The 27,278-nt window shown below is 36.5% G+C and overlaps 1 protein-coding gene and 1 long non-coding RNA gene across 2 annotated transcripts in view; one reads left to right on the top strand and one right to left on the bottom strand.

The window, feature by feature from the left end:
* LOC132133634 (uncharacterized) overlaps positions 1-26,845 on the top strand; it is a 42,225-nt gene extending 15,380 nt beyond the window's left edge. The window contains exon 3 of the long non-coding RNA XR_009429187.1: positions 26,408-26,845. This is a non-coding gene — a long non-coding RNA (uncharacterized LOC132133634). The remainder of the gene's footprint in view (positions 1-26,407) is intronic.
* Positions 22,189-24,318, bottom strand: LOC132133633 (forkhead box protein B1-like). The gene has a single exon (XM_059546518.1). It carries the CDS (start codon positions 23,982-23,984, stop codon positions 23,091-23,093), a length of 894 nt encoding a protein of 297 aa, XP_059402501.1. The 5' UTR covers positions 23,985-24,318; the 3' UTR covers positions 22,189-23,090.
* Positions 26,846-27,278: the final 433 nt, after the last annotated feature.

The raw sequence follows: 27,278 nt of genomic DNA, 5'->3' as shown, positions 1-27,278 counted from the left end.
CATTTTTTTACGTGATTCGTACTGGAGTGCTCTTCATCCCAAGCGCAGTGCTGTACCAGGTGCGCTGCCGAGCAAGTTTACTACATCAGAAAAGCCATGCATATGGAGCTGATTATGTGATGCAAATGACAAAGTGTATTATTTAACAAATCATGCTTTATGGTAAATGTCAAACTAATTTAGAAGTAAGAGTGTTTTGTGAAAAGGAATAAAAGTTGTTGGTCTTTTACTGCCTTTGGTGTTTATTTCAGGTAGAATTTCCTCCCCAATGTGCCTGTGTTGCTAGAAACACAGTAACAACATCCTGGCAACCTTTTTTTGCTTAGCATTGTGACTGCATTGCCTGATTTTTATTATTATAATTTATATTATTTTTATTGCTTAATACATTGCCAAAAACAGGCTAAATTGGATCTCCTCTTTTTAGCTGGAACATTTATTAATAAAACAAGGTCATATAGAAGTCCATAAATCATAGGAAGAAGATGAATATGGGAGCAGGGCTAAATTAAATGGTATTTAGCCCGGTTGAAAGAATAGTCATAGATCTGCAAAGCAGACAGATAACTTAGAGGGACCTGCATCCCAGAAGCCTTTGGGCTCTCCACTACAAGAGGTCAAAACCCTTGGTGATCTGCCTTAATACAAGGCCAAACGGAATAATAGCGCAAAAACTCATATAGGCACCTAATGTTTTTTTCTTTTTTCTTTTATTTTAGCTGATCCACGTGAATGGAGATATGAGACAGTATTCCTTTAGGACAGGAGGGGGTGGTTTAGTAAAAGGGCCTCTAAGCTGCTGTCACACTTGGCTTAATTATGATTAACGATTTACCTAGGCACTAAGATATTCTCTCTCCGGCGAGTTTAAATTCTCAAATCCTTGTTAGGAGGGGATGCGTTGTTTCAGCCCAGTGCTGTTTGTGTTATGTAAAAGCTTGGAAATAAATGTGGGAATGTGCTGAGCATCCCTTCTAAAAGCATTCTGGTCGTTTCCATGATTAATTAATTAATCAGTCAAATGAAATCGACAGTGTACGCAGTGGGTTTGGAAAATACATTCAGGTCAACCACTCGTATGAAGTGAGTAACAGCACTGACAATAAATAATACAGGAATTAATTAATAAAATTGGCTGCATTTTTGGGACTTATTTTACCAAGAAGTACATGATTCAGTGCTTTTACCAAAAAACAAAAAGCAACAACAATAAGTCGGTAGCTTCATGAAGCCTGTGACTTCTGTAGTCTGAATGGAAGCTGTACTGTAAGCGAAGGGCGTCGTTTTACTCTCACCCCAAAGCCATATTGATATAAATGCTGTTTATGATCTTGCCATGACAGCTGTGAAGGGCAGATATGGCAGAGGATGCAGTCAGGGCTTATTTCCTCTCGGTCTGCATGCATTATGGGATTGTTAATGACCCTGCACTATAATGGAGAGGCTCGGCACTGGGACTCAGTGTGATCAGTATAACTGACTGTTTAGTGGATTGTGTTTACATTTGGACTCAGTGAAAATAATATGCATGAATGCAGCTATGATAAAATCCTGATTAGCATTGTGCTCTTTGTTGTGCATGCTGAATCCATTTATTTTGCGAGCAACTTTTTTGTAATCAAATTTATATTATATTATATAACTTATATTATATATTATATTTATATTATATAACATTTTTGTCTAATTTGGACACTTGTTTATCCAATGGTAATGATTTCCAACAAGATTGTGAAAAGTAACATTAGTTAACGCAATGGTTAACTAGCAATGAACATATAATAATTGTACAGCATTTATTTAGTAATTTATATTAATTTATTTGTAATAATTTATAATAATTTATAATTTAATATTAACCAAGATTATTAAATATATATGAATTTAATTAAATACAACCTTATTAATAATTACTTTTGTATTTTATTACATAATGATATTATTATTATTATTATTATTATTATTATTATTATTATTATTATTATTATTATTATTATATCCAGTCGTAACAATTTCCAACAAGATTGTGAAAAGTAACATTAGTTAACACAACACTTAACTAGCAATGAACAATAATTGTACAGCATTTATTAATTAAATGTATTTATATTTAATAATTAAGTATAATATTATAATTTAATATTAACCAAAGTTATTAAATATTAATTGTATTAAATGTAACCTTGTTTATCTTTTATAATGTATATTACATAACAATTTTAATAATACAATAATTATTATTATACTTTTTTATATTTCATATTAAATATTTAATTTTATTAAAGCTCATTTAAATATTGAATTATTGAAATATTTTATAATTTAATATTAACCAAATGTAATTATAAAATATTATAAAATATATTCTTATCGATATATACTTATATTTATATTACATAAATTATGATAACATCAATTTATTTTAAACTGTATTGTTTTAATATTTTATATAACAATGTTTTTTGTGTTTGTTTTTTTTAAACATAAAATATGATTTTTCAAAATAATATGCAATTTTTTTCAGAATTATAAATTTTTTTAACTGCATCATTTCTGTTATTTCATTAAAATGACTTTTAAATAAACAACACACTACATGCTTCAAATATTTACCAATTTAATAAATGTGCATTGAAATATGATTTCATATGTAGTAAAAACAACACAAATGTGCACAAATAGTACCATATATGTTATTTGTAATCACAGTTTTGTTCACAAATGCAATCTTGGATCACAAAATTGAATAGTCTCTGCCTTCAGAAGAAAACCAGAACTCCTGCAACACTGCAGTTTAACCGTCAGGCTGACTGACACTATGATAAGTTCAGACAGTTTCTTCTCAGAGGTGAACAATGCAGCCGGAGGAGCCCTGCTGTCAAGACATCCTCGTCCTTCCCCTCTCCCCTCTGCCATGTGCTTTATAGCCAATAATAAAATATTTTAGTGCTAAATAAATTGGGATCGCTTTGAATTGCCAGTCCTATATATGTCAACGAAGACATACTGTTATTTTTTAGCAACCGCGGGCCCATAGTTTATCATAACGCAAGCAGCGTGACTGCAGACCGGTACACATCATTGGCTTTCCTTGCTTAGTTAGATGGTGAAGGTCAGAGTTCCTCAGCCTTTTATGGCTGTTTAACTTTGGAGAATTATCACATGTGAAGAGACGTGCTGATTTATGCTCACATAGAGGCTGCATGGAGACCAAAGTGGCTTTAGAGGCTCCTGGACTAGAAATGCAACTCTATACACATCAATAGTTGGTTTTAATATTTAATAGGTTTATCTGTAAAATGCTTGGGCTGTTTTTGCAACCAAATAAGTAAAGATGTCCCTGATTGCGACTTTTGGCTCTGACACACTTTACTCGCCTCTAGTTATATAAAAAACCCTCTTGACGAAGCTTGTGTAGGTATTTAAATCTTTCCCCAATAAAAACGTTCTGCTTAAAACGGCAAGGTGACATTGAATCGCCATTTTGCTAATTGGGATTTTGCTGATTGGGCATATTTTGTGCTGATGGGCATTGCCTGGCTCTATTTTTGTACGCCGATCGTCCTGAGGCCTGTCAAACTTACGCTGAAAATAAAGAAACGTGATGTACCAAAGGGAAATGTCTTACTAAGCAACCTATATGCATATATAGGGATTCTGTAGGCATGATTACAAAGCGTTTGCAGAGTAACTCCCCAAATATCCCATTTTGCTGATGATAAAGGAAGTTTTACAAAGTGTAAAAGCAAGAAGATTCACTACGAACTGAATAGATCAATCACAGGGACTCAAGCCAAACACAGAAAACCATAATTTAGTTATGGAAATGTTCACTTGGTTTGGTGCTAGGAAAGTAAGTCTTTTAAGAAGCCTCCCACAGAATTCTCTCTTGTCGGCATAATCAACACAATCTGCATAATTTACATTAGTTGCTGAAAAATGCGATGCTCTATCTGAGTGAAAAAGTAAAGAAGTTTGTTTTTTCATGTTTGTGCCTATTAGCCACAAATTAATGAATCCGCTCTCCCAGAACCCAATTAGGCCACTAGCTATATTAATTAATAACAGTTTTCCCAGTATGGAAATGAAGTACATGGGGAAGTGCTATTATTTTCACAAACATCTCCATATTTATGGTGTTGGGTGCAGACAGGCTAGCGCATGGGGTTTATTTCTTTGACTTTCTGATTTTTTAGTAACACTTTTATTTGGAGAAGAAGAATCAAGCCAGATTTCAAGGTGATCAATGGCTGCAAATTCTCCCTTTGGCCACAAGGGGGAGATCTGCTCTCTTTTAGCCAAAGTTTGAACGTCCAGGCTTACCCTCATACTTTACAAATGCCTGAAATATTTTCCAAAACACTCTGAGAAATGATCAGGGAAAAGACAGCGGTCTTTGAAGGATAATATCAAACAGGCTGAACTCCGAGAGAAAGTTAAACTTAGTTGGATCCTTTTCTCCTCTGGCTTAGCGCTCTCCTTTTCACTCATCCGCATTTTTCTCTCCATCCTTCATGATGTTTTAAAATACTCCAGCTCTTTCTTTTGGGAATTGTTTGTAAACATGACGGAAGAGATGTGCCTTTCTAAAGCCGTATGTTAAAAGAGGCACCCCCAAGAAGAATATACACAAGGTTTCCATGGCTCCCATTGATATGCAAATGCATTCATTTAAATATTTTTAAGAGGATCAGGTCAGATTACGCCAAAGTTTGACAGAGATAATTCGACGTCTTGTGTAACAGCTTTGTTCGTGCGGACGATCATTCATGGCACGTCAAACCACCTCAACGGCCCCCTATTTTTAATTAAGTTTACTTTAAGAAATGGAGTCTTATGAGACTCCCCAGAATCGGGTGCACAATGAGGAAAGGACGGATGTAATCTTAGCAACACTGCGTAAATGAGATCACATTGCTAATCTGTTTTAGTTTAGACTTAAACCTTTAGCCTGGGTCCTGGCGTAAGTGGATTAAAAGCATGTTTGTATTCCCAAATAATGCCGTTCACCAATCTTGTGTTGCTTTCAAGATGGGCCGCTTGATAAGCGTACAGTTTTCGATTGTTTCATTCTCATATTCACTCTCCAACTCGCATTACGTGCAAACAAGGCATGGAGACCCTGTAGTATTCGGGACAAGTTGAGAGCGCTTAAATATTTATCCCCAAGCCTCTAGAGGCCCGCTATTAGTTGCGAGATGTTTTACTTTCTCCGACTGTCACAGGACTCTGGCGGCCATTAACAGGGGTGACACAGACCCCTGGGTCAAACATTTTGAGGCGACAAAAGGCCCTGATGGAATCACTCAGCGAGACCCAAATTACTTCTGTGTCATTGCTGAACAATATTTCCCTCCGAAAGCATTCCCCCCTCTGCTAATGCCGTGACCCTTTCACTGCATATGGAAATGATTATTTGTATATTGCACTAGGGGATGGAGATACCAAAGGGCTTCACAAACAATGTTGCGGTCGTTGTCGGGCCAGGACGGGGAAGAGCCGCTGTCCCTCCCCCTGTTTTGTTGCGCTTTGTGAGGCATGTTGATAAAAACAGGTTGTAAATGAAGACAGGGAGTTGGGGACAAATGTGTTAGGGTGGAGCGCCGAAGTTGTGTATCCAAACAAATCCAAAGACCTCACGGAGTTGGCGGGCAGCGCTGAGCAAAAGATTTTGCGGCCAGCCGTGATGGAAATTGTGCATAAACTAAGAAATGTTTCAATTGCAAAGTAGTCCAGAAAGCAATTTTCTGGTAATGGGAAAGAGTTTTCTGTCACTTCCGGAATTGCAAAAATGAAGAGTACAAACATGTTTTTTTTTTTTTTTTTAACATTATCAAAAACTTGTCTGCCAAAAAAAGGAGGGATTCGCCCATACTGTTTTGTTGAAGCAATGTTTAGAAAATTTTGCATATAGTTTTAGAGAGAGAATGAAATAAAAATAAAATACTGCCAAAATAGTTTTTTAGGGCTGCCGGATGTTTTATAAAGTTTTTATGTTTATAATATACCATGTATACCAAAATACCAAAAATGTAAACCAAAATTGATTTGTGGCTTTTTCTTTTCTTTAGTTTTGGATTCATGAACATGTATCTTATGCCGCGTCCCAGGCAACCCGTAACCCGTGTTTTTCCAACCTTCTACCAGTGAAAGTGCACTGGAACGGCAGTCAAACCCGTGACTTCCCACCGTGAACTCGTACTAGATCGATGTACTCCGAGTTAGTTTTTATTTTCATTCAGTTACAGAAAATTTTTTCATTTTCATTTTATTCTTCAGTTATGATAACATTAATTAGTTTAAAACCAACTTCAATAACTAAGCAATATCACGTCATCACCACAGCGTTCTCTTCTAAATAAATTTGAAAGGTTGACATGCATCTTGACTTCATCTTATCTCCAATTCATCTGATTTGGACATCTCTCAACATGAACGCTCATCCCATTTTATCCTTTGAGCGAATATTTAAAAACGGCTGCTTAACTGCAGGACATTGAGGAGCGAAGAAGGCCTCCAGCACAATCGGACGAACAGCAAGCAGTGTCCAAAAAGAGGCTAAAGCCCAGAACATGCATGCAGGCTTGAAATCCCCTCTCAAGCCTAAGTGGGTGGTCCTTTCACTTTAGGGTTGCTGAGTAGATGGCAGGCATTCGGAGGGAGGGCCGTGACGCCTCGCTCTTCAAACCCACCGCTCTCCAAGGCAGCTCATGCAGCCACAGAATGATATTCACGCTACGCTGGTTTTATTCAGAGCCCGAGCCCTGGCACCGGCCGATGAAATGACAGCTAGAGTTTGAGACCCCTGAGGATTAAAATGACTCGAGAGAAAATGACTTGCGAAAAAAAAGAGCGTTTTCAGGGATTTGCTTTGAAACATGAACTAAATGTGCAACAGCAGACTGCTTGATAAACTGACGGGAATGGGAAATAATGCCTACAAATGTGCTCAAAAATAAAATAAAATAAAAAAAGTGCACGAATCAAATATTAATGCAGCGATACGCTGCCATCTTTTGTGAAATCTGTCAAAATATTCTTAGTCCCATCAATCTGGATCCATTATAAGGCTGTAACATGGATGAGCAACCCGGTATAAAACAGATTTACAACACACTGTCACACTCAGCAGACCTTGCCATGACAAATAAAAGTATTTAAAAGAAGAAGGCAGAAACGAGGTGCGAAAAGATTGACAGCTCACAGCTCTCTGCCAATGTGAGTACAGCTCGGCTTTGCAATGCAAGATGTGAGGCGAGGTTGAAGTTCAAACAAATCCTGATCTACTGCCGAAGTGAAAGGGGGAAAAAAGTTGACTTTCCTAAGACACAAAGATGAATTTTACAACTGCAACTCTTGCACTTTATATCACCTGCTGTCTCCAGGAGCAATTACGAGAAAGTGTGCAGTTTTTATATTAGTTTGTGTTGGTCTAAAATCATTAACACTTTTCCAAATTGAGGGCTTTTTTTTAAAGGAGCAGCATTAGCGACACTAGACATGTTTTCAAACAGGTTTCTCACTGTCTTCTATTGTTTGGACGAAACAGATCAATGTTTAGAATATTGGTTGTATATTTTAGTTGTAGGCTATATTAAGCTGGGATACGATACAGTATATTATTTTAATAGTAACATAAAATCACGCTTGAAAACTTCAACACAGTTTTTCCTTCATATTTTAAGTTATATGTCATATCTTTAAAGCTAATGTGCCATTTCAGGACCATTAGCAACACAAAATATGACAGTTTCCAAACAGGTTTCCCACCATCTGCCAGTCCTTAGTCCGAACAGAGAGTCCCACCCCAGACTCACGCCATTGGTTGAGCCAATTTGCTTTGTCGGCACAATATTTTGTACAATATTGTGCTATTATGTCATTATATCGGAACAATCCCCGCAGTTTAACATCACGAAAAAGGAGGGTTTGGAAAAATTCATCGTTTGGTAGTCTTTGAGCAAATAAGGCAAAAAAAAAAAAAAATACAAATAAAAAACTATTATAAGACAATGAAAGTGTTTTTTGACCTTGCATGCATGTCAACCTGTTGTTGGGGACTCCCAAAACCAAAATATGATTTTTTTTTTCATAACAGGGGCACTTTAATGTCTTTGGGGAAATAAACCTATAAATGTTTTACTAAAAATGTAAAAATAAAGGTGCAGTACATAATTTACAGGACAATTAGCATCACCAAACCTGAACAGTTTTTTCATCCGAATTATTCAGTAAAGCAGATAGTCCCACCCCCAAACTTGTGCCAGTGCTGGTTTTGTCAGATTATTTATCTTTCTTGGGGCATAAAACTATAAATGTTTTACTTTTAGTTGTCTCTTCATCAAGCTGGGATAGAAATGAAACGCTTCCCCTTTAAGAAACCAGTTTTATTTACAGTTACAAGTTTGTTGAAAGCTCATTAACACTTTGCCATAATGAGAGTTTTGTTTAAAGCTAATTGCTAACTGCAATTACTAGATATAATGCAGCATGTAAAATATAGCAACCCTTGTGCCAAACCTTGATAGCTGTTTTGTTTAGAGAACAGTTTAAGACCCCTTCAAAATGCCACAGCGTCAGAATGAGGGAATAATAGGCGTCCAGCACCTACTAGCAAAGCACATTACAACTGTTTAAGTTGTCCCCCATAAAGTCACACATTTTAATTATTTCAAAGCGCTCGCCAGTTAAAATCTGCATACGCGCCTTTTGAATGCAAACTAACACAATTAAAAGTGTTTCAGGAGTGTATTAGAGGAATCAGTTCTGAATTAGTTCTCTGAATACACAAGCCCCCCTCCGTTCTCATCTCCCGGGCCTTTCACTCTTTCGGAAGGACAGAAGCAGAGAGCTCTTTTTGAAGTCCGAGGAGGTTCCTTTCTTTCTGCTTTCCCTCTCTTTTTCCCTCACTCTCTCCTACAGAGGGAAAGAAGATTGAGTCAGCCTAATCTGCTACTTGTACATTTGAATGTGTGGTGAGAGGAGATGATCCCGGTCGCCTGATAATGGCCCAGGTGCAAAGACACTGGCCGTGGCTAACTTGTTCTCGGCGGGGGCTGTATATTACAGAGGGGCAGCCCACCCTTTGAAGATGCATGCCTTCTTTCAGGAGCTGATTTGTGGCCTGCGGAGGCCAGCACTTTACAGCCCCGCCGGAGAAGAGCTCAAAAGAGTGAGCGGCCCCCTCGTGGGGATATGGTGTTGCTCGAGAGCCCTTCTTCGGTCGGTCGCTGTCCCAGTTGTGATGAGTTTTACAGAGCAATGGATGGAGTGAAACTTTCAGGTTTACCTGCCACTCTTTCATTTCCAGACATGCACTTACCCCATAATGCCACCATTGGCTTTGTTTGTGGAAGTCATCGGCGGGGCCAAGAGAGGTGACTTTGTTTGACTTTGGTGACCCGGGCGACAAGACAACAGAGCCCTCTCTCTCTTTATCTCTCCCACTTTGCTCCAGTGATTTATTTGTCTTCTGCAGTGCCACCTAATGAAGCCAAAGAAAAGAAATTAGCAGAGTGTTGCATAGGCCCCACTGAGGGTGTCATTAAAGTGGCTTATACCCGCACTGGCTCCAGCATTCCTCTGTTTGTTATTGAGATGGTTATTTGCACTGGCCGGACATAGAGCTAGCTGGCTAACGGACAGGAGGCAGAGCAGCACCATACTTACTTGGCTGGGTGACAACTGGAAAGTCTTGTGTGGAAAGTTTTGGCTCACTTTGTAGCCACGTTATGAAAATGTTTAATAGTTCTGGCATTGTAACCATAGTTTAACTGCGGAATTTGTAGTAAGACCAGACTAACCAAATGTAAACAATGGATTTGATGATATGCAGCAGACTCTGGGATTTGTTATTAAAGTTAATCTTGTTAATAATAATAATATATATATATATATATATATATATATATATATATATAAATTCATTTGTTTGTTTGTTGTTGTTATTATTATTATTAAGAAAAATAATAATAAATATATCATAATTTAAATGTTAAATTATACTAACACTAATATTAATAATAACTATTATAGTAATAAATATAGTTCTTCTGTTAAAATAAATAGAAAATGGTTTTAATTAAAGAAAGAAAGATTGGCCACATCCCTTGATTTATATGGTACTGTAAATAAATATTTTTGAATGCATTATTTCTATTATTAATCTGTTTTAATATTGTTAACAGTTATAGAGTTTAACAAACAAACAAATACAAAGAGTATAATATCATGGGATATTATAGAAAGATAATACAGCAATACATCTGCTATATAAGTAACATAAATATGAAAAAATATGGAAATGTTTACTACATTATTTTTTTTTAAATGCATGTATTATTTGTATTTTATATTTTTATAAACATAATATAGTATTATAATTATTTAATATGCTTGAATTGCCTGTATGAAGTATGAATTAAAATTTCTGCTATATAACCATAGTTACTACACTTAGAGTTTCTACAGTAAAACCATGGTAAATTTCCTAGGTAAGGGACAGCAGGTTTACTTGTCCTAACTAGTCTCCCTCAAATGCTCAACACATTCGAGACGTTATTTACAAAAGTTATTAATTTGATTAACTGTAGGTCTATCAGCCTTCTACAGTCTGCCGCATTCTGTGTACATACTATGTTCAGCAGTCAGGGTGATTCTAGATCAACATAAAAGTTCAGTTTCAACCAAAACCCAAGCAACATACTCATATGGATGACTTCAACTTTATGTGTCAATGAGGTGCCTTTGAAGAAAACAGAGACTGAGTCATGCAGTCAATCCAGTCGATCCAATTCTAAACTACATATGTGAGTTATGGTTCACCCTGAGGTGATGCTCTGAAATTGATTGCACAGAAACTTGTATTTATGTAAATTACATGAAGAAGGGTGGTAAAGTGTGACCCCTTTGGCTTTTAAAGATCTGATCGTTATCACAAGTTGGGAAACAGACTGAAACCAAAATGAGTATCCACCAACTCCAGTTAAGTTATTCATGCATGAATAAAGATGAGGTCCACACAAAGTTAACTGCTTCCGGAAATGCATTTCTACTTTTAATGGTTTATAAAAAATTATGCGCCTTTTCTTAATTTCATCATATTTCATCATTCAATGCATTTGCTAATTAATTAAACCGACCTACATTCTTCCAATGATTGGACAAGGAAAATGGTCCTTTGAGAACTTTGTGACTTTGGGATTGCGTTGGCAGCGGATCATCGCTGTATACTTTGGGAATGCACCATTTCTTGTTTATTAAAGCTTCATTAGCATCTATACAGTATGTGTAAACAGACACTGTAACTAACACACATTACCTGGAGGCTCATGGTCATGAGGAGAACATAAAAAATTAAAGAATGCAAATTGTGTTTTAAATGTGCATAGACCTGTTATTTTATTATTTTCGGTGTTATTTTTACTAGCTGTCCTAAGAATAATACAAAGTTTGCAATAACTTTAATATGCACTTTAACAGCTCCAACCAAACTGCTATTTTCTTGAACCTAAACATTTTAACTTCAAAAAGAAATATACAGTCAGTACAAGTTTGAATGACCAAAGATCACATAAAGTTGATAACAACAAAAAGTAATTATGCCTTGTTCCTTGAAACAGCAAAATTGGAGGTTAAAGTGAGGCGCTTATAATGGATGTGAATGGGACCCGTTTAAAAGCAGAAATGAAAAGAAAATGCTTATAATTTTATTAAAGCACTTATATTCCTTTCTCTGTTAAAAATGTGTAATATTTGAGCTGTAAAATGTGTAAATAATCATTTTTACACTCATTTTGGGGGGTTGTGCTTTATGGCATTGGTTTGCAATGGCGACAAAGTTGTAAAACTATATATATAACTTAGTAAAGCTTAATAAATTATTGATATTTCAAACTAAACTCATGTTAAGTGCAGATTGTTCATATCGTGTGGCTATATTGAATTAATGAGTATTAATCTTTCAGAAGTTGAACAGAAACTTTAAAACATCGCACAGCTCAATTGTCCAACAGGACAAGCCGTTTTCCAAGAGGAACCGGTTTCCATGTATTACACATGCCACTGATCCAAGGCCAGCCGCTGAATTCAGAATTAATTACTCGCTTCGCACGGCAAGCGGGTTTGAGAGTGGAGATCATTAGAAGTCTGGTATTTCTTCCCAAACTGCCCCATGGACTTGCAGATGGTTTCGGTGAGTGGTTCTTTCCCATTGAGAGTAATTTCACCAGGGACTCTGGCGCAGCGTTATGCTGCACCAATACAGTCTCCATTCGCAGACGTTTCAAAACAGCCAAAGGGGAGGTTGGTGACTTAACATAAATTAGAACACCAGGGAATGTAGAGATCTTGCTCTGAAAAAGGGTAATATTGAGAGAATATGCGACAATCAGTAAGCTTTTGGATTTGGTGGACTATGTGGACAGACTGTTATGAGGAAGGTCATGGGTTCGATTCCTGGGGATAAAAGTGTCTGGAAACAGAATAAATGTAAATGGCCAAGTTCTTAGAAACTGTATTCGTGTTGGTTTTGTATTGTTTTGAAGGTTTTTATACCATCAAGAACGCTTACAACTGAATGACTGTAAAAATGTCATGTGGCATACAGTACTATTTTTTCCTTACATCTTGAGTATATGTTTGTGTGTAACTTATTCGTTAATTTAGAAAAGTTTTAAAAAAACACATTTTTAGGGTAAAAAGTTTATTTTTTAATCATAATTTTTAAATTCATAAATATGAGTAGGTTTTGGGAGAGTCGCACCACTTTACAGCGTAAACTGGCTTTTCCCTTTCATAATAAGGTCATTGTCATGTAGTGTATGAATTGTTGTATTTGTGAATAAATTAATCATCTCGAACAAAACAAACTCATGTCACTGACCCAAATTTAAGCCTCTTGTGCCTCTGCACTTCAGATCAAATTCAAATAAAAATACATATCATATAAAATCATCCCTTAAATACTCATGCTTACCCTGATACTCATAACAATATACATTTTGTATGAGTAATTCTTAAACTTTAGTATTAAAAATGTGCATATAATGCTATAATAGTTTTTATTCATATATATATAATAGTTTTTATTCATCATTTGAATGTTTTTTTAATGTTCATTTTGGTTAAAGTTGTACAAATATTGTGTTTTTGTCAGTTTTAGTCATTTTTGTTCTTCTTAAATATCTTTATATATATATATATATATATTATTATTTTATTTTGGTTTGAGTTTTAGTTATTTTCGCCTGTTAGTTCGTAAGTTGAACTAAATTACAAAGATAAATGTTGCCTTGGTAATTTGCTGAAATAAAGAAAAAAGTTTGTTTACTTTTATATATTTTATTTTATTTCAGGTAACGTTTATTTTATTTCAATTAACAAAATGATTTATGGTTTGATTAGAGTTTTAGTTTTAGTGTTAATTAACTATAATATCCCTGCTTAACCCCTGACCCCTAAAATACTTTTGTTTGTCTAACCTCATGAAATCAGCTCGATTCAGTCATTTTTTGTTAAATTAAAAGTCCATTTATATATTACCAAATTAAGATGATTTTTACCCAACAAACTTTTTGATCAAGTAGCTCAACTGGTAGATGGTAACTCTAATAATGCCACGGTCACAGGTTCGATTCCTAGGTAATACACATCCTGATCAAAATGTATTCTTGAAATAAGTTGTCCATCAAATACCAGTTGTCTCAATAGCTGTCATAACAGATTTAATTTCAGTAGTTCATCCACACCTGGTCCCACTGTCCCATATTTCTAATGCTTACCATGAACAGATGCGATTCTTCTGTCACCTAAAGACAGGATTAACGACACTCTGTTCGTTATTTTGTTTGTTTGTTAATGGCTGGACCTTGGCCGTGTTTGCAGTCAGGCGTTGATGAGAGTTGCAGACTCTGAAGAGGACACTTCAAGTGTGATTAACAGTGGAGGAACGCAGAGAGCTGCTGGCGGCTGCTAATTAACCCTGCATTGTGCTCGGCCGACAAAGAGACAAAAGAACAAAGTCGAATTTGAATGTGGCAGATTATCACGATAACAAAAGACAAAGTAGTAGATCATGCTCTTGACGGGAAATTTTCACACTGATCGTCACAACATGGGATTGGATCAAAGACTGATGGAATTACATTAGCAGGACAATGCAGCCTTGTTATTTGACAACAAGAGGCAGCCATCTGCATGTCACAGGGGCCCGTTTAAGTCAATTATCAGCTTCCTCTGCCATTGAATTCAGTGTGTAAGAATAAGCAGCATATATATGGTCTTGTTGGTCTAGTTCATGGTGTTTGCTGACAAGGACATCTCAAACAATCTGTCAATAGCCCCTTTCACACTGCACGTTGGACCCAGAACATTGCCGGATCGCCTTCTGTGTGAACGCGAACATGTCCCCGGATTGATTCCGGGATCGATCCCGGGTCGGGGACCTAGTAACATTGCCGGGTTCAGTCCCGGAACGAGTTCTGTGTGAACAACAGCAAGAACTAACTGAGTAAAGGGTGTGTCGTAATGATGACGCACGTTATCGTGCGACTCTTTTACCAGGTGTTTTGAAGGCAGATCAGTGTTTGCGACAAAAAAAAAAAAAAGTGCAAACTGTAATGAAGCAGAGATCAGTTAGTTCCTCACTATCCGCGCTGATGCTGAGATTGTTCACCAGCTTAAGTAAAAGTTAACGTGCCTGGCGTTTTCACCTCGTGCATTACACGTAACATCCTGATGTCACATGTCTTTACGAGACCTTTACGGGTTGTGTGTGAACGCATGAACATATTCCGGGTAATCACTGGCAGTGTAAAATGGGCAAAATCTAGCGACCTGGAAACAATTGCCAGGAGACATTACCCATGTGTTTTCCAGAATTGCAGTATGAAAGGGGTTAATGTCAGCATTAGCATTTAAGACCTATCTTATTACTGTACAGTTGAGTACTTTTAATTTATTCTTGTCTGAAATTGGTTTAGGATAGAGTTAGTCTCTAAATGTATAATCCAACAACCTTTTCCATGCAGCTATTATCAATAAATTCCAATGTGTGTATTGAATTGCTGGGGCCCCTGTTGGTGCTGTGACCCTGACAAAAAAAAGAGAAATACCAAGCAAAAAAAATATATATATATAAGAAGACAGCTGCTGTCAAACCACACTATCCAGCCAAGGTACTCCTGGAAAACACCCAACCCCGCACCTCCTGACCTGATCCCCCCGTAGTGCCCCCCCCAACATCACTAATCAGCATCTTCCCTTCTCACCCCTGGCCGTAGCGCTCAGCTCTCCCAGCTTCCCTCCCACACCTATGCTGCCCCACTGGCCTTTGAAGTGGCAGCGCAGGGTGTGAGTTACCGTGGCAGAATCACAGATAAGATCTATGGTGATAGATTAGCTTGCCGCAGCAGGGGGAAATAGCATGTATACACAAAAATCCACTGAGGCTGTTGCTGTCCTAACATATTTAACGCCTTGCAGTGAACACCCTTCAGCACCCAAACACCCAGTTTGCCAAATCTGCTAGGTTCCATCATTTAAAGGAGATGTTTATGTTTGTGGATAAATAAGCTCTGACACAGAGAGAGTGAGAAAGAGAGAGAGAGAGAGAGGGAGAGAGGGAGAGAGAGAGAGAGAGGGAGAGAGAGGGAGAGAGGGAGAGAGGGAGAGAGGGAGAGAGGGAGAGAGAGAGATGGATAAACAGAAGTTTAACCTATACCAGATATTTTGTTTTTTTACCAGTATTTCTCACTCCCTAAATATTATATTATATTATATTATATTATATTATATTATATTATATTATATTATATTATATTATATTATATTATATTATATTATATTATATTATATTATATTATATTATACACTTGAAAAATAGTTTATATATTAAATATAAAATATAGTTATATATTATCATAATTATTATCATTATTGCTATTTTTATTATTTACTTATTTCTTATTATTTAATTTCATAATATCATTAAAGTTTGGTTAGGTGGTTTACATCAGTACATCAACAAATTGTGTATAAGATTTATCAATAATCAAAAATTTAAACTGTTTTCCAATAAATCTGAAAGCTCTTTAAATATATAAGATGGTCAGTATTGTATTATAAAATCAACTGCTAACATATGAATAATTTATTAATGAATTTACATAAATATTACAGATATGTCAAGTTAGGCCAATAACTTCCAAATCTCAGTGTTATATTTAAAATAGATAGTTGCCTTTTTAGAAGTTTTTAAGCAAAATGTAAACAGTAGAACGGTTATGAAACACAAAATCAATCAATAAACAAGTATGAAAGCATAATTTATTTTTATTTTTTTTATTTTTTTTGGTGGGCAGAAATTGTCATGAATGAATTTTATGAAACTACAAAACATAAAAAAATTCCTTGATATTAATGTAACAACTTGCCCCAATTGACAATTATCAAAAATACATTTGTTCTGAGATCAGTTTTTGGTTAATATCAAATATGGTACTAATGTATCCCAGTGTGTATTTAGCATGTTTGCTAGTATACCAAACAGCTATTAAAAATATAACAATAATGGGATAAGGGGATTTAAGGACATAATATGATACTTACAAATAAAAATCCTAAATTAAGACAGTTTTCAACAAAAATTACAAAATCAAGACTGTACCCTATGTCAAAAGAAGTTATATACCCAACTACACCTAAATTAATACACTACAGCAAGCTCACTGCACAGACATGCTGGGTTTCATAACTGCAATAACCTGGATTCTTGCCAAATGGCTTTTGTCCTCCAAAACAAACAGAGTTGAACAACAGTAAACATCACAGCCGGGACCCCTGCATGTTCATTCTCCAATTTGCGTCAAAACCAGAATTGAACATCATGGAAGAGATGGAATAATATATTTGGAGAATGCATGGGGAAAAACATTCGGGCTTCTGATTGGTGGTGTGGAATGCTGAGGCCCAGACTGACAGACCCGAAGCCTGAAGGGTGATGAATAGGAGGAGAAAAAACTCACGCTGGGCTCTGTCTGAACCTGCACAGCCCTGCAGAGTCTGTCTTCACTCAATAATGGAGGCTTGGCTTTTTGTTAGATGTTTGAAGTGTCAGAACATATGTTAATTTATGGTTCTCTTATTGAACACAGGAACAACAAATCCTCAAAGTGCTTCAAAACAACTGGGGATTCAAAGTGGAGTCCCGCAGCAAACTCTTCCTACAGCTAATATTGCAACATTTCACAGAGGATATAATTAATATCACCGTGAGGTGACATACTGTGATAAATTAGGTGCAAAGCAGTGAATTCAAACAAATGTGCTTTGAGACTGCTATTCAGCCTACCTTGTGAACTGGTGAGACAGGTCAGCCTCCGCTCAGGTGAAAGTAGAGCCCTTTAAAAACTAAGATCCTGGCTAATGGTTCCTGTTATCACCTTCCTGACACAATACACATCCTTATCTTGAATAACAATTAGGAACTCTTTTACTGCCCCTGCTATGCTAAGTTAGCCCCATTAACACTAACAGGGAGGAATATATAATATAATATAATATAATATAATATAATATAATATAATATAATATAATATAATATAATATAATATAATATAATATAATATAATATAATATAATATAATATAATATAATATAATATAATATAATATAATATAATATAATATAATATAATATAATATAATAATTGTCAACTTAATTTATTCATAATACATGTGTTCATAATAAAGGAAAAAAAAAACATAATATTTAATCTATTTAATTTATCAACATAAACAAAATATATGACCACTTAATGGTGGCATAACATAATATACATTTATTCATTATAAATCATGAAATGTTTTAAATTAAAAATTATAAAAAAGTATAGCATGTATATCATTATATAAGAGACTGAGATAGATAGATAGATATTACAGTTATATTACATAATTTTTTTTTAAATAATATTAGATAGAAATGGTTTTCTAAGGTTATATTGATTTTTAATGTATCATTCCTTAGCAACCCATTTTAAATAAAAATTAGTGTGTTTCCTAGTTCTTTTATATCATATTATTTTCTAAAACGTCATTATATTTACTTTTCATTCTTATTCTATAGGAATCTGGTCCTGTCCCACATTCAGCTCTTAGCCGCTGCAGAGTAGAAAATGTGAGACGCCTCCCACTGACATAATTTGTTTCACAGTTACTGACCACCAGCATGAATCAGATGTTGACATTATAATTTCATGCACACAAGGGTGTTCAACCCAAACCCCACCGTCTGTGGTGTCCATCGTACCTGGAAACAAGCATCTGAGACCAGCCTGACCCCCAACAGAGGGGTCAACTGACTCTCTGAAGCTTGTGTTATAATGATATTATTTACATGAACCCAACATAAAGACATATGGCAGTGACATCATTAGAATAGCAGTTAAGTAGCCTGACACAATTTATTGATTTATTTAGCTTTTTTCATTATTATATATTTATTCAATTCTCTATAATGATGCAATTTATTTATTCGTTTTTATTTATTTATTTATTAGTTTAGTTGTTTCTAAATCTTCTCGTTCTGTGCCTCCCAGTACTTCCACTGTAACAATAGATCAGGCCTACTTTATTTAAAGCGGTCTTTTTTGCTAAACTTGCACCGAGCATATACATATATTTGTTTATTGGAGTGGTTTTTAGTAAAAATCAACGTGAGGCGGCAAAGTAGAAAGAAAAATAGCCATCAGCAAAGCATAAACACACATCCGTTCCTCCTTCAGCGGTGCTGTTTGTCACATTTGCAGAGTAAACTGGATGCAACTTTTGCTTAGCGTCGATTAATTTTTACGCTTTTACAAACAGTATTTTGACAGCCCATAATATGAGTGGAAACATCTAGTTCGGAGCTGAACCTAAATCTGGCCTCATTCTGTCAGGAGAGCTCATATAAGCTTGCAGGTAAGACTTAATGAAGAAAGTGTGCTTCTGTTACCAGTAGCCTATGTGTGAAGGAGTTACAACCAAACTTGTTTTGATTAACTTCCTGACAGTTTTTTTAACCCCTTGGGATTTAAAGTTATTTATTGATCACATTGTTTGGCGCTATTTGCACTAAAACTATACAACAAAACTTGTTTATGCGTTACTTTTGTCGAAGAAGTTACAACCGGACTTGTTTTGATTCACATTCAGTCAGTTTCCCCAAATTTAACCCTTTAGATTATTATCAATATATTAGCGAATTGTTTGGCTCTGTTTACCATCAAATCATCCGTGATATCTGACACAATAACACCGTGTTACCTTTTTTGGCGAAGAAGTTACAACCAGACCTGTTCTGATTTGCATCCTGTCAGTTTTCCCAATTGAAACCAATTTCCAAGTTCACCTCTCATCCTGCAAAACTAATGAAGTCATTCGAGTTCTGCAAAAGCCAGGAATCAACCAAAGTTCTGTCAAACGGTTTTGACTTATTGCTCGACAATAAACAGCCGTCCACTGTCCATTTCATCTCTCTCCGCTGGAGGTTAAGTCGAGTTTATTACTGACGCCTCGGCCGGCGTGCATTAAGCAAATCATAAATTATGCATGCTAATTACCTTGGGCTCCTACTGTAATGAATTCTTTTAATTAAACTACCACATTGTGGTTTTGCGTGGCACGCTCTTTATTTTATCCCCCCTGCCTAGGATGACCTTCTTCTTTGTATGAGTGGATCATGTGGTGGATGGTTTTGGGGGGGGGGGGGGGGGGGGCATCGTTTTGTCTTTGCTTACACGAGAGAGCTCACGTCGGTGTTAATGAACAGAGAAAAAGCCAACTCCAAGACAACTGAGGCCTTCGTTATTACGAGCCCTGAAATCAAAACTAGATATTGCTGCTGCTCTCGAGCATGTAATGAGACACTGGACGATTAGTGTTGATTTGAAGAGGTTAGACAAACTACACGAGCTATGTGCTACATGCAAATGTTTTTGTTTTGTTTTATTTAGAAATAATATCTACATTTTCATATGCTATTTTTGTTGTGTTGTGTAAATGCTGAAAGGAATTACGTGTGAAAGGTAAAAAGTGCTGGGACTGAACCTATTTATGAAAATAAATTACATTGGCTATCCATAAAATATTGAAAATACGAAAGATAATAATTGAGTGAATACAGACTATTTGTTTGACACTAGGCAGTAACCCAAACTGGTTTAGCAGTACTGCAAATTTTTGTGTCTTTTTAAATGAAGCGTTTTTACAGGTTAGCAATACATTTATTAGTAAGCAATACATTAGTATAATAAAATAATAATGCCGAAATAAATACAATGATAATCAACTGTAAATAAATATATAATAAGAAAAATGCATAAACTTCATTGAATCTATTATTTCTCTTTTTAAAGTTACAGCTGATTAAACGAATTTCTGCAAAACATTGGTGTTAATTTATAGGCCTACTTTTCATCTTATAAAGTTAAGAGAATAATTAATAAAATATTTCGACATTTAATTTTTATTTTGTAAATTATGTATGATTTTTTTAATTTTTAAAGTGTCTTTTTTAATTTAATAAGTATATAAACGAAATATTTTGTAAAAAAAAAAAAAGAAAAAAAAAGAAAAGAAAAGTAAAACAGTTTTTGATTAAACCATTATTTTTAAATAAAATGAATAAATAAAACATATGTTTGTTCATTACATTAATTGTACCGCTGTGAAGCTTTTTTATTTATTTATGTATTTATGTTCCTTGTTTAAGTAAATGCTTCTCTTCCTTAAAAAAATTATTAATTGAAAAAAATAAACACACTTTAATCAGTATGATAACCCAGTAAACATGAGTAAACATCAATGCAGCACAATGTCAACCCCTAAAAAAGAAAGTGAAAAGAAAAGCAAAAAGGGGAAGAATGGAAGAAAAAAAGAAACTTGCAGTGTTGTGCAAACAGTCTCTCAGGGGGAGGGGTTGGATTTAAATTCCAAAGGGGTCTCAGAACTCGTTTCCTAGTCCCCCAGTCAGCTATGTGTTTGTGAGAAATCGGCCTTTTTGTCTTTCTGAAAAAAGACTAAATCTACATCGGTGGCCCAGTCTAAGTTTGCAATTCTTTGCACTTTCTATTCAAGTGAATGAGGGTGAATGAAGTGGCCAGGGATCCTTTATTTGATCAGCTCAATTGCATAAAGTGACGGAATTCTAATGTATTTGCTTAATATCCCGGAGAAGGCTGTTGCTCTCTATGCGGGGACGCAAACAATGCACCTGTTTCTCGCATTCTGACCGAGACATATCCTTTATCAATGGACCCCCCATTAAATCTGAGAATAAAAAAGGGCTAAAATGCTGAAAAGCAGTGAAAACAGTGAAAAAATCTCGGGCAGAAAATATAAGATAATAAATAATTATAAAGTGCATGTTTAAGGTAAATTGTAAAATGAAAATAAATAAGAAATAAAAAGAAATTATATTTAAAGTGAAGCTGATTTGGGGGGGGGTTGTTTTTTTTAAATTTAATTCTAACCAATAAAAAAAAAAGTAGAAGGTATGATGTCAAGAATACTTAAAATAAGCATTTTGGAAACATAAATTATAATCTAGTGCATTTTGACACATAAATGTTTTTTTTATCTTTTTTTTTTTTCTCTCTCCGAAATGTATTATCTCTGTCCCGATGAAATGGAAATGCAAAGGTTTAAAACTCGACGAGCTGGAGTGTTTTGTAGCTGAAGTGAGAGGCTGAGCTGATGAATGAGTCTGCTTGTGTGAGCTGTGACTGCGGCACAGTAACTTCATGCATCCTAATCAAGAGCTTCATTCATTTATTCCAGTCCGTCGGTTGTGCTCTCCCGCATGATCAAATCATTGAATTTATAGAGTTAAAGATGGTCAGATAATACGCACATGTAAGCTATTTATTCTAAAATTAAAAAGAAAAAAGCCAATGAAGAAAATATTATAACCTTAAAATTAAGGAAAATTTTAAATTTGTTTGTAAAGAGAAAAAATAGTACTATAGCTATTAATTAGACTATGTTTGCATTTCAGTAATTTTAACAAGAATAATAGTAAGAATAATATTTTTTCTATTAATTGCTTTTTTACATTTTGAATGAACATGAGTAGGCTATTTGTCGGTCTGTGTGAAGAAGGTAAAAACACTTGCGAAATTCACAAACGAATACAACAGCAAATGTGTACGTTTACACAGTTTTAATGAAAAAATATTATGATGACCAAGTTTATAATTTAATGCAGACGTTTTGCACATCTTTTAAAAGCACGCATGCTTGCATCGAAACAACACAAAGTCTGGAAAAGGCATGCTTTATATCTGAACAAAAAGTACAAATGTACAGCATTTAATACACATGGTCACCACGGCTTTAAATTAAACGCTCACAAAACATTTCCTGCAAAATATAATGTAAAACATCTAACTAAAAAGTGCATTGGACACAATTCAATATCACTTATTTGCAATTATTCACATATTTATTTGAAGACCCTATCCTTTGAAACTAATTTAACTTTTTCAAATTTGCCAATGTAGCATATTACTGTACTGTGTGTGTGTGTGTGTGTGTGTGTGTGTGTGTTTTAGATCAATAGTATTTGGTTTGCAGGCTGAGACAAGTTTAGTCGTCTAGGACGTTAGTAGCATAACTACTAACAACATAAAAATAGTGAGCATTCCAAATTAAGCACATTTTCAGCCTGTTTTCAGCACAGTTAATTAGCTAACGAATATTATAGGCGATATCCTGTAAAACGACGAGCACTTGCCTTGTGCGATTGAAACACGAAGCAGATCGCAGTGCTTGGAATTTGTCAGCAGTCAACCCACTCGAATAAACACATATATTCTGGATATTTCAAATGTAAAAACTCTCAATTTTACAATATGGTATCCGTGTCGATCCGTGCGATTGGACTCATCGAAGGCAACACTTAAAATCTGAACAACATACACATAAATTAACATCACTGCAACATAGATAGCTCTTGCCTTGATTGTATAGCCAGTGTTTTTTTTTTTTTCAAGGTCTATAATTAAAAATTCAACTTTGGAGTACATCCGGAGGCCCAGTTCGCAGGTGTCAGTGCACCGCGACCGACTGCAGCGACGCGGGGCCCGTCAGGGTCTCACTCGGGGTGGCGGGGCTGCTTTGGCTGGTCGCTGTCTGCGGGGAAGTCGGGCTCAGCGACTGTGGAGAGTTCGACAGGAACGCGGGGATGTGGTGAGGCAATGCCGCCGGGGTGGGCTTGATCGGGACGGGTATCGCCGGTAAGGTCTGTCCGCCGTGGCAAAGCGACTTGATGGGCACGCCGTAGGCACTGTAATCGCTGCTGGTCATGGAGATGGGCGCCACGCTGTCCATCACGCTAGTGCTGTACATATGGGGCCAGGCTGTGGTTAGCTGGTTGTGGAGGGGATACCCGGTGGAGAACGCCAGCCCTCCCGGCACTTTATACTCTCGGGCGATGATGTTCTCGATGGCGAACGGGTGTTTGAACGTGGACGGCTGGGACACTCCCAGGTTGTAGCTGGACATCTGGGGGAGGTGGGTGCCCAGGGCGCTGAGCCGGAGCTTGGCTTGCTGCTGGAGGTAGTGGGCAGCGTCCGAGGGCTTGCTGGGCGCCAGGTGCTCTGATGTCATCACCTTGAAGCGTTTGCGGCGTCGCAGGAAACTTCCGTTCTCGAACATGTCCCCACAGCTGGGATGGAGAGCCCAGAAGCTGCCCTTTCCGGGCTGATCCGGGCGCCGGGGGATCTTGATGAAGCAGTCGTTGAACGACAGGTTGTGGCGAAGGGAGTTCTGCCAGCGCTGGGTGTTTTCCCGATAGTAAGGAAAGCGGTCCATGATAAACTTGTAGATCTCGCTAAGTGGAAGCATCTTCTCCGGACAGCTCTGGATGGCCATAGCGGTGAGGGAAATGTAGGAGTACGGTGGTTTCTGATCGCTGTATGTGTTTCTCCCGGGTCTAGGCATCCTGTCCAAATACTGCGTTGGAATTCACCTGGAAGTCTGTCCTCGAGTATTTTATCGTTTTCTCTCTCTTTCTCTCCAAAGAGCGACGAGAGTCGTCCTGTAAGTTCACTTTCTGCTATGAACTCACAAAAGAAGTAGTAGGCTAGGGTTTCCTTCTTCCCAGGCCAGCTTGAATAGACCAGATCCCCCCTCTCTCTCTCTCTCTCTCTCTCTCTCCCCGTCTTTCTTGATAAGACTAAGAGCTAAGTGGCTACCTCCATGTCCTTCCTCAAACCATCTGATAGTTTTATGTGGCGACATGGGCAGAAAAAGACCCCTGTAGAGGCGCTTCATTAATGTGCCACTTCTTTGCTATCACATGACAATCGCCTTGGGAGGAGGGGGGCTGGGAGAAAGGCATAATCTGGTTTCATTTACACCTATTTACATGGACACCTTGGGCCAATAGAAATCATTTCCATTTGAAGACAGTGCAAAGGGGTGAAAAGGCTCGGCAACCGGAATTGAACTGCGATGGCACCCGGCTACAGTGTGTGAAGGTATGTGTGTGAACCTTTCTGTGCGCTTCGTAGAGTTCTTGGTCTACAATTCACACGTACAAATGGATCAACTGAGCAATGGGATGTTTGACATGGAAATTGACTGGAATTGCTTGCAGTTTGCATTGTATCGTCACAGTTACTTTTCGCTTGTCTTGCTGTCATGATGACACAGTTCGTATGACTTTTGCCGGCTTTGTTATGCCTCCTTAGAGTGAAAATGTCAATTGCATCCCATCGTAAACATGCGGAGGGCAAATTAAACCGTGTAGCGACATTTTTTCCCGTGTATTTCCACATGACTAACCTGAGCGCCTCGTTATTATAATGAGCAAAGGGAGTCCTACATATGTCTTTTAGCCCATGAGCATATGTTTATTAGCAATTAGGAAATAAGCTAATGTGTCACCGATGGTCTTTTACTACAGTCAGGATTAAAATCACAGTATTAAATCACGATAACACTTTAAGGTGAATGTGCAGAAATTATATCTCACTATTATCATACTCTAAAAATGCACACTCAAAATAATAAGTAACTGCCTTATTTTATTATTATTATTATTATTATTATTATTATTATCATTTTAAGTTTCAAACTACACAGATTATTTCATTGCACGCCTTCAACCACTTTTAATTAGAAATTAATTTAATTATTTTGACAAATGTAATAGATGGAAACAATGGATGGAAAATGTTACGGCATAATGATGAAAACATATTTACCGTGCGATTAATAACAATGACAATTCGTGCTTACAAGCAGCTACCAAATAATTACACGTAGTTCATTAGTATTACACGGTGCTTAATTATGCAAATACACATTAACACTATAAAGTGTGAACAAATCATCAAAGCTTGTGTTTTCAAATGATTAATATTCGCTTGATTTTAAAGATGTGGCCGGATCTCATTATTGCGGGTTTAAATGCGCGGGCACATCCTACAATATTAACAGCAATAGGCTACTTGAGAAACCTCTTTACAAAGCCGACGGCAAGATAAATCTAAAAAGACATGACCTATGAACACATATAAGCTTCCAACATATGTAAATATAGAATAATTCACAATAACAGTCGATGCAATGCAAATTGATTCTAATTTCGAATGAAAGTGTGAGGTATTTTCCCTAAAATCCACACAAGTGAGGTGACCTGAAGGGTGCATTAGAAAATGTGCAAACACTTAAAAACAAACAAACAAACAAACAAAAAAACTTCTTGAAAGGAAACTTCATGATGTCAGGCGGGCTTTTGTGTCCATGTAAAGCAAACTGAAAAGTACTTTAGATATGCAAATAAAGCCTTTAGAGTGGCGTTGTGAAAACTGTATAAAATATCCATAAGTCAATTATTTGAATGTGAAAAACGAATGGAAGCCTATTTTGAGCAATGGCCATTCAAGTTTTTTTTTCCAGGGCTCACCAAGGACCACCTTTCCGCTTGGCGAGTTTACAATGCGATTGACCACACACGAGCTCGCGGATTTTCTCATAATTTATGCAAATTTTCCACCATAAATCCACCAACGAGACCCATGCCTGCTCTGACGGATTGCGAATAGAATCATTGCAATACGCAATCAAATAAGCAATACGCATTGTTTATTTTGATGCCTGTTTGGAAGATGCATGAGGAAAAGGTCTGTATTTAAACTTTGGGAAGAGAGAGAGAGAGAGAGAGAGAGACATTTATCAGGCAGCTAATATTTACAAAACAGGAGGAAAGTACCAAGCAAAGCCATATAGTTTCCTTGGTTGCCACACAATCACCATCTCAGAAACACTTTCTTCCCAAGCTAGGAAGTCATGCAGCTTCTCTCTGGGCCATAAAGAACTTCTTTTAACTTGTCATTCCTCTGTTTGTGTATTGACAGAAAAGGGCCAAAGGATTTCACTTTTCCATGCTTCTTTCACTTGAAGTTTGCCAGCGTTCTTCTGAGGGAAGCAACGTCGAGGTGAAAAAGCAAGTATTCTTCAATGAATCCATCCCTGAATTCTGACAGTGCGACACGAAGTGTCCGACACCTTCAGTGAGAGAGAGGGAGAGATGGTGTTTGCGTGTGTCAAGCGCTCAAAAAAACTATTTATTTCTCTGCCCAAATGTTTACCCAGACAATAAACAATAGAAAAACAACTACGTGACTTGTCCTAGTGTTCGAGGAAAGAAAGGATGCACTTGAAAATAATTAATGCAGGAAAAAATAGCGTTTTAAAATACATCTGAATAAAATAAATGCACGTTTGTAGCTGAGGCGAGTTTGCCTCAAACTTTTAATATAAATTGTAATAGTTTAGAAATCTACAACATATTGATAAAATAGGCCCACTGTTTTTAAAACCGAGAACACCAACTGAAAACAGTTTTTTTTTTTCGTGGTGATACAATTTACTTTCTCAAAAATAACAATTAGCATATATATATATATATATTAATTAATTAAATTAAATAAATTAAATTAAAAATCATAAAATTGAACTAACTTTAAAATATACATTTCGAACTGGACAAAAATATGGCACAAATACAAAAAACAATCAGTGTGTGATAGTCAATTTCCTATGCATTTCTCAGATTGTCCATATTTGGTCTGGTGGCAAAGCGTTCCCGAATCTTTTAGTCACACGTGTACCCTGTAAAATATATTTGCAATATTGTGCAAATGAGCCCAGTCGCCCGCTCGTTCCTCCGCTCATACAGACGCGCAGGCAAATGTTTTCACAGTTAATCGCGCGCACAATGGCACA

This window comes from Carassius carassius, chromosome 50 (genome assembly GCF_963082965.1).
Source record: "Carassius carassius chromosome 50, fCarCar2.1, whole genome shotgun sequence".
Taxonomy (NCBI): Eukaryota; Metazoa; Chordata; class Actinopteri; order Cypriniformes; family Cyprinidae; genus Carassius; species Carassius carassius.
Note: the sequence above shows the minus strand (reverse complement) of the source record. Positions and strands in the feature narration are given on the sequence as shown.